Here is a 12,147-nt window from a genome sequence, read left to right as displayed (position 1 = left end):
GAGGCAGTCATATCTCCTAATGAAGGGGAGTTCCATAATCAGGGCCCATCAACACAGGACCGCAAACATAAAAAGACAATGACTCACAACTGCAGTTATAGCACAAATAATATTTTGACAGAAAAGGTAGAAAACCTATATGCCACAAAACCTTCAAAATTTCTTCCCTAGTGTCCTCTGAAGTGCTTGGCTTCCCCCAAAAAATACTACATATATTCCACTGTCTCAGGACCAGATCACACACACCCACACCCCACTTATCATTATTAGCGTCTAGAGACAACTAGTGTGAACTGACTAACTCAGGTTAAGTAACACAGAACGTTTGCATGCCCCACAGTCAAATCAAACAATGGGTGATTTTACTCAAGGTAAACCAACTGAAATTAATGAATATGACATTAGGTGCATTAATTTCAATAGATCTGTTATCAATAAAGCTTGAACACTACTCAATATTTTTCATTAGGGACAGTTCACACATTCAGCTGAAAATCAACTGTTCTTTGATGAAGTGATGGAAGAACACATATGCACGTGCAACTCAGTCCTCAGCAGTTTCTGTATTTGCCTACCTTCACCCTCCTCCTCTTCTTCAACATCCTCCTCTTCTTCATCCTCCTCCTCCTCCTCCTCTTCATCCTCTTCTTCATCTTCTGGAATACTCTCTACTGTTTGACCATCGTCATCCTCTTCATCTTCCTCCTCCTCCTCAACATCCACCCCCTCTTCATCATCCACTTCTTCGGGCTGGTCTTCTTCCACTTCTGCTTCATCAGAATATGGACCCTCCTGGTGAACGGACGTCCGATCAGGAGAAATGGGCTCAAAGTAATCCTCTCTGTGATCAACATCGTCATCTTTCTCCCCAACCACTGGAAAGAATGGAATCCACAGCAAAATTAATTTAAACAACTGTCATTTTCAAAAAGAAAGAGAAAGCAGACAACAACAAAAGCTAAACAACAAATACCCATAGTGTAATTTAATACTCTGCTAAGAGAATTCTGTATATTTTCCATAAAATCTAAATCTTCAAGCTAGGATGCTAATAAACTGCTGCTCTGGTTTTGTAGTTTTTAAGGCAAGGTTAGCCTCCATGGACCAATACAGATGTTTGCCAATTCTCCCGTATGGGACAGCCTAATAGATGCATCATATCTCCTATCACAACTACCACTTCCCAGTGGTGAATTCAGTTGCAGCTGGAAAATATACCTACTGCTAGAAAAACAGCAACACTTTCTCATCACTTATGCATGCATGTGGACACAAGTGAGAAAGAAATGGAAAGAAAGTTACGTTCCAAAGTACCTGATACGGGCATTGGCTCATCTTCATCATCATCAGGAGGAGGGGGGCCTGGTGGAGTTCTTGGGCCTCTAGGCTGTGGTCGTGGAGGACTGCCATTAAACTGATCCTCTTTCTCTCCATCAGCTGTAAAAAAAAAAAAGACATATAAATGAGCTTATAAATAAAGATAAATAAATTCATGGGAAGCCTGTGGCATCACTTGGGAAGCTGCTGAAAATGAACCACTCAGTAAAAAACTGTAGTGGTGCATGCATTAACTTACAGATCACAGACAAAAACTTCAGCTGAAAGAAGTAATGAGACACAAACGTTTTAGACGGAGATGATTTAACTTCTATGGGGGGGATCACTTCTATTTACATTTCTTTTAAAAGAAAAAAAGAATTTTAGCTGGATTAATTTTGGAATGCTTACCAGGTTTCGGAGTTCTTTTCAAAGCTGCTTGTTGCTGAGGAGGGGGTGGCGGCGGAGGCGGCGGAGGCGGAGAGTCCCTATCATGGCTTATTACTCTGTCAACAGAGCCATATATTGCAAGCGTCAAGCAGTTGTACCAGCCTCTCAGAACTAATCCGTCAGTGTTGACCTGGATTTTAAAGGAGGATAGAGAACATAAAAGAAACAAAGATAAACTTTTAACTTGCTGCACCTACACTACAAGCTCAGTACCAGTATATATTTGCAATGAAATATCGTTCCAGCTATGCCATTGTTAGATTTCACTTACATGTTACAGTAGGATATAAATGCACTTTGCAAATACATGAGGCACAGAATCCTGTAATAGTTTTGAAAGCCTCAGCTTTTTTTATATAAAAAAGACAGGTGAACTGTGGTGTGAGAGGCATGGGCTGGGCAGAGGGATGTGACTTGATGAGAGTCCCATGGGTCAGATAGAGAGGACTTAAGGTCACCTTCTGCTTGTGAGCCAGAGGTTCTCCATGGCTGGCCTACATGCACAGGTTTTCTAACACACGTGTGTGCGCGCACACACACACTTGAGACAGCATCTGGCTGCATAATGCTGGTCCCCCTACCATGTGCTCTTGGCCCACTTAGACCAAATGTTTCTAATAGGCTTCAGATGGCCTGCACTGCATCACACAATGGACTAAAGCTAATCATGTCTCCCCCTAGAGCATTTCTTAGATGACACTTTGTTTTTAATCAGTATGCGGATGATACCCAGCTCTACCTCTCTTTTAAATCAGAACCAGTGAGGGCGGTGAAGGTCCTGTGTAAGTGTCTGGAGGCGGTTGGAGGATGGATGGCAGCTAACAGATTGAGGTTGAATCCTGACAAGACAGAAGTACTGTTTCTGGGGGACAGGAGGCGGGCAGGTGTGGAGGATTCCCTGGTCCTGAATGGGGTAACTGTGCCCCTGAAGGACCAGGTGCGCAGCCTGGGAGTCATTTTGGACTCACAGGTGTCCATGGAAGCACAGGTCAAATCTGTGTCCAGGGCAGCTGTTTACCAGCTCCATCTGGTACGTAGGCTGAGACCCTATCTGCCTGCGGACTGTCTCGCCAGAGTGGTGCATGCTCTGGTTATCTCCCGCTTGGACTACTGCAATGCACTCTACGTGGGGCTACCTTTGAAGGTGACTCGGAAACTACAACTAATCCAGAATGCGGCAGCTAGACTGGTGACTGGGAGCGCCGCCGAGACCATATAACACCGGTCTTGAAAGATCTACATTGGCTCCCAGTATATTTCCGAGCACAATTCAAAGTGTTGGTGCTGACCTTTAAAGCCCTAAACGGCCTTGGTCCAGTATACCTGAAGGAGCGTCTCCACCCCCATCATTCTGCCCGGACGCTGAGGTCCAGCGCCGATGGCCTTCTGGCGGTTCCCTCTTTGCGAGAAGCAAAGCTACAGGGAACCAGGCAGAGGGCCTTCTCGGTAGTGGCGCCCGCCCTGTGGAACGCCCTTCCAGCAGATGTCAAAGCGATAAACAACTACCTGACATTCAGAAGACATCTTAAGGCAGCCCTGTTCAGGGAAGTTTTTAATGTGTGATATTTTACTGTATTTTTGGTTTTTATGGAAGCCGCCCAGAGTGGCTGGGGAGGCCCAGCCAGATGGGCGGGGTATAAATAATAAATTATTATTATTATTATTATTATTATTATTATGAGTGGGAACCAGGTGAGCACCTCTGGGGAAGGGCATTCCAAATGTGATCCTCCAAGACTGAGAAGGCACTTGCTCTGCTCATCACCTCCTTATTTCAAATGATTGTGGGACTCTGATGAAGATCAAAGTATTGAGGCAGGCTCATGAGGTAGATGACAGTCCTTCAGATAGGTAACAACCAGCACTCTGAACTGCTCTTGGAAACAGACTAGCCACTGGTATGCATGTTTAAGAACTGTTGAGAGATGCTCTCTATAGTTGGCCCTAGTGAAAAACCTAGCAACTGTGTTTTGCACTAATGAAACGTTCTGAGAAGAAAGTACCCCAAGAACATCCCAACACAGCCCAGTGTAGAGGTTACCAGCCTCTCTCTGTACAGGAGTTGTCACTAGAAGGGTCAATCTCAGGATTTACAAGTGATCATTACCTTGGCATTAGGTCTGAAAATTATTGAAGAGTTCTCATCATACTCCAGGCTGTTAAAACAGAAATATGTGTTAAAGGTCAAAGAAACTGCACCAACATCTTTTACAACCAGATTCACAATGGTACTTTTTTCAAATAATATCTAATGAGAATGATAATTATCTATTTTTATATTTAATAGTAGAATAGAGAAACTCAAAGCCTACATTTTCATTTACTTCAACTGTTTTCTTCATAAACAAGAAACAAGGAAACTAGTAGCCAGGCTTACATGGCTTGCCTTAGCCCTGCTTAAGTCTTACAATGGCACCAAGATTATGAAATAATTGCTTACCTTCCTAGCCTGTCAAATACAGGGGCACTTGGTTTGCTGACATTGTTGAAAAACAGGTCTAACTGAAATGTGTGAGGAGATGTTTCACTGAGAAGAAAGCCAAAGGGTAAAAAATTATTTTACAGGACCACAATAAACAAGATAATCAAGCCTTAAAATACCAATTATCATATAGCCACAATCTGCAAGAAGTAAAGAAGTGGGGAGCTTTTTTATAGTATTTGACTATAAAATTGATAAGCCCCAACTCAAGGGGAGGTGGAGAAGGGTAGTGAGGAAGCACACAGCTCATTCTCAATCCAATAGCTTACAGTTTATCATGACATCTCATCAGGCCATTATCTAATAAACCTAGCATTGTTGGATCCAAAGGTAAATCATACATTGTTATACATTTAAATTTTTTTCACTATCTTAACCATCACATTTGTAATTTTAGGCAAGCTCATCACTTATGTAAGAGGCCTGCAGATCTGTGACTGCACCTCCACCACACATGTGGTATTTGACACTGCACAGATTTGATAAATGATCATAAATGCTGGGGATCAATAAAGACCCTGATTTCCAGAAACCCCCACTGCAAAACCACATCCCCTTTCACCACGCTAAATACCATTCTAAAGGGATTCCCCAAACCTTGGAAGTAACTTTTGGGAAAGACAGACAGAAAACTGCCACCAGGAGGAAGATGTGGGTGAGCACACTTCTTACTTCCCTTTCCTGGTTTGTTCTAATCCTACTTCGACATAATACCCCAATAGGGCAAATAAGGGCTGGAGCTAACCAAAACTGTCTCCAAGCTATGGTTTGCCAATTCACTTCAAACTAAACGAACTTTCCAGATCTGTGCTAGCCTTGTATTACGATTGCACAAATCCACTCACCAGTTCATCAGGGTCAAGTGACCCTGGCATTCTGGCTATGGCCACTGTCTTGATGCAATCTAAATCCCTCTCTGAGTTCTCATATTGTCCTAAGCTTTGGAAAAAGCTAATTCTAGGAGATAGTGCTGGGTGGATCTGGGAGACCCAAGTTCAAGTCTTTCCGTCATTGCGTGGCCAAGGGCAAGTTTCTTCCACATCTCTGTAATGGGAGCTACAAGGTTGTTGGGAAGGAGAACATAACAAAATACTTTCCAAATTTAAAATGCTGTTCAAATAACCACTGGTAGGTAACTGCAAACTTCCAGAAAAGGAAGACTAGTTTCACTATGTGCTGAGCAAGTTCCAGCTGCTTGGCCCAACTCCCTTGCCTCAGATGGAGCTATTACTTGGCAAATGGGAACTGCCAACAAGGGAAGGCTTGCCTTCATCATAGGACTCAGTGAGATACAAATCACCTCCTTGCTTCAGATGACATTGGGGGAGCAACTGCCTGGTATGACACCACAGAAGAACAAGAATGAGAGCCTGAATACTCCGGGCCCCATATTTACACCATGTAGGTAATTTTTGTTCCTGTACCACATTTGAGTTTGACTTTGAGAATCTTCTATAAGCCTTTGTTTAATTTGCTTTGAGAGGAACTAGGTGCTAGAAAGCAGGATGTCTATATTCTAAATAAAGAATTCAATTAATCAACTTGCACTTACCCATAAGCTCTGTTTTCAGGTAAGTTAGAATGAGCTCTTACTCCTGGAGGGATGACACGTACTTCATTGATGTAAACCACACATGGAAAGCGAACCACATCTACATTACTACTTTGCTATCAAAAACAAAAACAAAGTGAACAAAATTCATGAAGGTTAAAATATATGGCACAGCGCCCAGGAATTGTCTAAAAGGCCAGCAATGATATGACAGCTGTATCCACCCATTTTTCCTGACAAGTGCCACCCACACTAGGCTGCTTACCATTTGCAGCAGGCAAGGACATAAAAAATAAAATTCAGAGGTGACATTCAGCCACTGAGTGCAGCTTTTGAAGAGTACAAATTAATTTTGCTTTTGTTATATTAATAGTTGTCTACCTTTTTAATGAGTAATTTAATGCCATGCATCCCATACTGAGAAGCATTTCAATATTCTTTTTATATACAGTCAGTCTCTAAACTATCTTTCACTCACTTCACACAACCACAGCCTAAGGCATTATCTGGGCTGCTGTGATGTCATGGAATATTCACAACTACTATAGGAAGGGCTGGTCAAACATTGCTGTTAAAAAATGAATGTTCGATGTTCTCAAAGAGACAGAAAAAGCTATATTCTGACATCAGGTAACTGAGGTGCAGGAAGAGAAGATGAACCAAGAGGATGATTGGATGAACAGAAAGAATAGACAATGATCCATCAGGGAACTGAGGAACACAGAAAAAGTTTGCAATGTGCTACAGGAAAGAGGAGAAAGCAAAACAAAAGGTGTATATGCTGAAAACCTAGTACAGTACTTGGCCAAAACAAAAGGAAAGCTGCATGATATTAGTGTGAAAGACGGTAGTAAAAGAACAAGAAAAGCATGAAGATTTAAAGCTTCACACAATGACTCAGTCACCTATCAGTATTTTAATGTAAATTTAATGGCCATAGCGTGCCTTTATAAAGTTACATCTTGCTACAGATGATGCAGTTAAAAAGTAACCACTAAATGTTACCAGAGGAAGCCTTAGGCTGCCATCCTAAAAAATACAGCTGGCTGTTAAGCAAATTGTTTTAATGTTTTTAAAGGTAAGTAATTTTAAGAATGGAATAAAAAAAGTCTACAACTTCTGCTGGTTTTTGGTTTGTTTTGCTCTTCTATTATTGTAATGTACACCATACTGTGCAGAGGAATTTTATTGAAGGGAAGCACAGAATATTTTTTCTGAATCATAGAATAGAATTCTAGAGTTGGAAGGGACCCTGAGGATCATCTAGTCCAACCCCCTGCAATGCAGGAATATGCAGTTGCCCCATGCAGGGATCGAACATGCAACCTTGGTGTTATCAGCACCAGGCTCTAACCAACTGAGCTATGCAGGAAACATTTGTGGCCTATGAAGTCAAACACAACCTACTAGTGACTCTCTAACTTTCTTGTTTCCTACTTGCCCGAAAAATGGCATGTTATTGATTTTAGGTGCCTTGAGCACTATTTGGTGGGAAGGCATAATACAAATGTAACGAACAAATAATATACAGTACTGAACTAACTGTCAGTATATACTGAAGTGTTGTCAACATCTGATAGATACATGTATCTGATAAGATACATGGCAAGCAAGCTGTACAGTATTCAGCTTGGAGGGTAAAAAGGAATGCCTCCACTATATGTAAGCATACTCTGTATGTACCCCCAGCCTTCCCCAAAGCCAGATGTTGCCTGCCTTCAACTCCCATTTAACAGTCAGCATTTTCACAAGCATCCTCCATCCGATCTTCATAAGTCTAAGAACACTACAGTCCATCTAATGAATATTTCACTATAAGCACAAGTAGCAACTTCACATGCTCCACATTTGTTGAGTAAGCAAGTGTCTTAGTCTGTGAAGGTCAAGAGGCAAAGTTTAATATAAACAATTGCAGCATAAATCTGGTTATACTTGCATGATGAAATGTACTGAAATCCAAATAAATGTTCCTAACCCAACATATGGGTCATTTGGCATGCATAGACTCCCCTTTCTCCAAAAAAATAGGCATGCATACGTGTACCGGATATGTACGAGAAAATATTTGAAAATGGTTTCCAGCAGTTCACAGGCAACCAAATTTGACAAATTAATGCTAGTGTTTGTGTAGTTAGCTGCAACAGCACAAACAATAATTTGACAATATTGCTAGAACTCAGTACACCTCACCTGTATTATCATTTTCACAGACACAAATGATATCTCACACAGGGAACAGAAGGGACTCTACCTGCTCCCTATATCTCAGCAAGCCATATAACAGACTGCATTGCATACTTGTGCTTTTGGCAGATTAGAGTAGAGAAAGAGAAAGACAGTAGATGCATTCTACTTTTCACACTATCTCACAACTTAAGAGACTCAAAAGATTTGTTTTACCCAACCTACTAGTGCAGGAGAAAAGAGTGCCGGGCCAGATTCCTATGTCAAGACAGGGGGCATCAGAAGCACAGCTACAGCAACATGCAGATAATTCAGCTGCTTGGAAAGCACGTAGTACTGGACTTTGATGGCTCTATACGTTAAGAGTTTTTAACCTCTCTCGTCAATAATCTCCTCTACATAATAACATACAAATAGTGGTAAAGGGTAAAGGGACCCCTGACTATTAGGTCCAGTCATGACCGACTCTGGGGTTGCGGCACTCATCTCGCTTTATTGGCCAAGGGAGCCAGCGTACAGCTCAAATAGGTCACAAATAGGGCAATACAAATTGTCAGTAAGGCAGTAAGGCTGCACATACTTAAGATCTCCAATTAGCCTATGATTGTTTTGACTTAAACTATTGTTGTTACTCCCACTTCAACTGGCTTTTTCTATCCCAGTGGCGGGGAACTATCGCCCTCCTGATGGTGCCGAACTGCAACTCCCATTTCCTCCCACTACTGGCTACATCGGTTGAGCTGGCATAACTTGGAATCCAACAATATTCAGAGTGTGTTATCATGGGTTATAATCTATGTTAGTAATTGCCACAGAGTAGCAGTTATTTCAGATCAAACAACACCAAGACAATTGACAGGCTTTTTATTTTTATTAAAGGTAAGGCATCTCATTCCTATGGTCGAAACCTCCCCCCCCAAAAAAAAAAAAATATGAAAGAAATATGTTTACACTTGTACATGCGTGTGAACCTCTATACAAGACGCAGATGCACCTACTAAAGAAGGAAACGGGTCAGAGCTGTCACCAGTTTCCTTTGTGGGGCTCGAGAGATGAAAGGGGCTCTAGCCCCGCCCCGAGGGTCCGACCTCTCCGCATAAAATCAACCCTCGTCCCTGGAGCAAAAAAAGACTAAAACTCCGCTACGCCCGTCCTCTTTGGGCGCCCGTCAAGCAGAAGGAAACGGCCCTCGCCTCCCCCGTTACCTCTGTGCTCTGGTGCTTGAAAGTGTCTAAAAACAGAAGCTCCGTTGTTGTGTCCGCCGCCATTTTCCTTCGGCGGAAGCACCTCGCCTGACACGAGAAGCACTTCCGGAGTCAGGGAGGAATGGCAGGTGGGGAGCGCATGCGCACTAAGCTTCTTTCCAGCCGTTCGAAAAATAGATCCTTCTCAGCTGCTGTTTTTCCTCCTAAATCTGCCGCTTGGCTAAAAGCAGAACAACGTGCCTATATATCGTTGGAGAAGCAAAGGCAGCGTAGTTGTGGGGGGTGCGGTTAAGGCATGCTATGCAATTTGCCCTTGCTTGGGAATAATCCCTATTAATCAAGTGCGTTGTTTCAGAGTCATCTTTCCACGTGGGATCGGGGTTTAGACCTCTGCAGCCTTACTTGAGAGTAAGAAGCATTTGGTACAGGGAGAGCGCCTTCCGAGTAAACAGGGCGTCCAGCTGCGGAAGTTGGGTGAAGAGGAACAAAACTCCTGCACCTTTAATAATTGTGTGTTAGAGGGGATTTCAGTAGGTATGGCTTGTTATGCTTCTACACCTGCTGAAATTCCCTCTTTCACACAATTATTAAAGGCGCAGCACTACCCTACAAATTTGTTTGTTGGTTTCATAAAATGTATATACCACTTAATTGCGGGGGTGGGTCTCAAAATGAAGTTGCATAGAATCCGCTCCTGGGAGTGAGCTCCTTTAAACAGTTACAGATAGGTAGCCGTGTTGGTCTGCCATAGTAAAAACAAAGTAAAAACTTAGTTGGTCTTTAAGGTGCTACTGGAAGGATTTTTTTTTTGTTTCTCCTTTAAACAGTGAGAATTGCATTAGCTGAACCTGCAGAGGATCAAACAACGCTCCTGTGCATACTTGTGTCTGAGCGATATGTGCTTCTAAATGTCCTTAGACTTGCTGAAAGTAATTAGTAATTCTATAATCCTCAAGTCATTGAACGTTGACAATAACAAGAGCGCCACATCGCAGGCAAACTATGATGTGATAAACATTTATTTACAACCATGCTGCTTATAAGTCAGCCTATACTTGTTAGAGGATCTGGTAAAAGTCAGATCCAGGATTTTAAAAATGTGTCCTCTTGAATCACATTATTATTATTATTATTATTATTTACAAATTATCATACCATCCACCACCACCCCTAAAAACCTACCATTAAATCACAGACCACATCAGTCTCGAAGGACTGAACGGTATAAATCACAGGTCTTGTGCTTTCGGGGGCAGAAACATGGATCCAAAACCATACTCCGTCATGCCTGACCTTGCCCAGGTCGGCGGAGGCTGATGGGAGCCCTATAACATCAGAATCAGTGGCGTAGGGGGGGGGTGCGGCCGCACCGGGCAGTGGCGTAGCGTGGGTTGTCAGCACCCGGGGCCAGGCAAGTAATTTGCACCCCCTAACCTGTGGATTTGCGCCCCCTAACCCTAACCCCCAGATGTTGCGCCCGGTGCGGCTGGCCCCCCCTGCACCCCCCACGCTACGCCACTGGCACCGGGCGCAACATCTGGGGTTAGGGTTAGGGGGCGCAAATCCACGGGTTAGGGGGTGCAAATTACTTGCCTTGCCCCGGGTGCTGACAACCCACGCTACGCCACTGATCAGAATGGAGAGAAATGCCCTAACTATTGCTACATCGGGATTCTCCCTAACTCCCAGAGGCCCAACAGGGATACCTGTTAGATAAGATTGCTCTGTGACTCTCTTCCCCGCAGCCACCCCCTTTTGGCACGGCGACTCTGGCCAGAGGCTAAGAAGGAGCTCTTCGAATCCGCAGCAGCCTCCCACGCGCAACAATCTCGCAGGCGAGCGAGCTGCAGCGTAGTGCGCAGACTCAAAATGTTGCATTGAGAAGAGATGTTGGTAATTTTTTTTATGAATGGCAGTCGGTGCAGAGACAGTTCACCCATAGCCGCTGTGTGCAGACAGCCAAGAATTGCCAGCCTGGAATGACTGACGATATTCCCCCTCCGTGTGTTAGTGTGTGTCTCCGATTGTTGCTTACGGTGCGAAATCCTTTGCCCTGAAAAAGAGGGCGGGGAGTGCTGGAAACACTGAGCAAGTTAATTCCGAGCGCAGCGGCTCCTTCCTCCCAAACCTGATCGCCCAGTCCGGCGGCGCCACAAATCTCCTGCTCGGGCACTGCTTCCTGCAGGCAGCTGCCCGCCCGGAACTGCGCGCACAGCTTTGCAGCAGCTGCTTCTCCAACCTTTTTTTGCAGAGAGCGGGAGGGCGGCAGGATGGAGCTGAAAAAAGGCTAAAAAGTGGAATCGGACTCGGATGGGATGGGCATGGAAGGCGGGTGGTCGCGACTCGCGGCTCCTTTCTTCTGGAAATCGCATAAGCAAGTAGGAGAGCCACCAAAGAGCTCCAAAATAAAGAGCACACTGTGAGATTCTGTGAAAATGGCATCTGTCTGAAATCAGTGGCCAAAGCACGCACCACCACCACCACCCCTTCAAAAAAAGGGGGGACAGTGTGCTCCGTATTAACTTGTAAAGGAAATATATATAAGCCAGCAACCCTGTCTTGAAAAAGGCAACAAAGGGCAAGACTATTCCCACGCAAAATACTCCCCTCTCCGCCCTTGTATTTTCCTGGTTTTGTTTTGCGCTCTGCTGGTGAGTCTGCAGCGCGCAAATCTCAGGCACTCGGCAAAAAATAAATTTTAAAAATGCTCTTGTGCCATCAACAAGTTGGAAGAGACCTAGCACGCCAAGTTGGTTGTCTAACTTGTCTCCGCCTTGCCATTCCCTAGAAACAAAAAAAGCTGCCTTATTCCGAGTCAGAGCAATGGATCGATCTAGAGATGCGCTCAGACTGGCAGGGTTTCTCCACGGTTTCTCCAGATCTACTTGGGGATGTTGGGAATTGAACCTGGGGAACCTCCTGCATGTGACCCTTCTCCATTGTTTCCGAATAAGCGG

General features: G+C 43.9%; 1 protein-coding gene across 2 annotated transcripts in view; it reads right to left on the bottom strand.

The window, feature by feature from the left end:
- Window positions 1-9,286, bottom strand: part of VIRMA (vir like m6A methyltransferase associated) — a 29,808-nt gene extending 20,522 nt beyond the window's left edge. For both annotated transcript variants that reach the window (XM_081919680.1, XM_081919681.1), the window contains exons 1-7: window positions 9,191-9,286; window positions 5,802-5,917; window positions 4,208-4,294; window positions 3,875-3,923; window positions 1,729-1,897; window positions 1,315-1,437; window positions 576-875 (exon numbers count right to left, since the gene is read on the bottom strand). In XM_081919680.1, coding sequence (XP_081775806.1) covers window positions 576-875; window positions 1,315-1,437; window positions 1,729-1,897; window positions 3,875-3,923; window positions 4,208-4,294; window positions 5,802-5,917; window positions 9,191-9,253 — 907 coding nt within the window. In that variant the 5' untranslated portion in view covers window positions 9,254-9,286. The remainder of the gene's footprint in view (window positions 1-575; window positions 876-1,314; window positions 1,438-1,728; window positions 1,898-3,874; window positions 3,924-4,207; window positions 4,295-5,801; window positions 5,918-9,190) is intronic.
- Window positions 9,287-12,147: the final 2,861 nt, after the last annotated feature.

The sequence above is a fragment of the Podarcis melisellensis genome (genome assembly GCF_964234715.1).
Source record: "Podarcis melisellensis genome assembly, chromosome: 7".
In the NCBI taxonomy this organism is placed as follows: domain Eukaryota; kingdom Metazoa; phylum Chordata; class Lepidosauria; order Squamata; family Lacertidae; genus Podarcis; species Podarcis melisellensis.
Note: the sequence above shows the minus strand (reverse complement) of the source record. Positions and strands in the feature narration are given on the sequence as shown.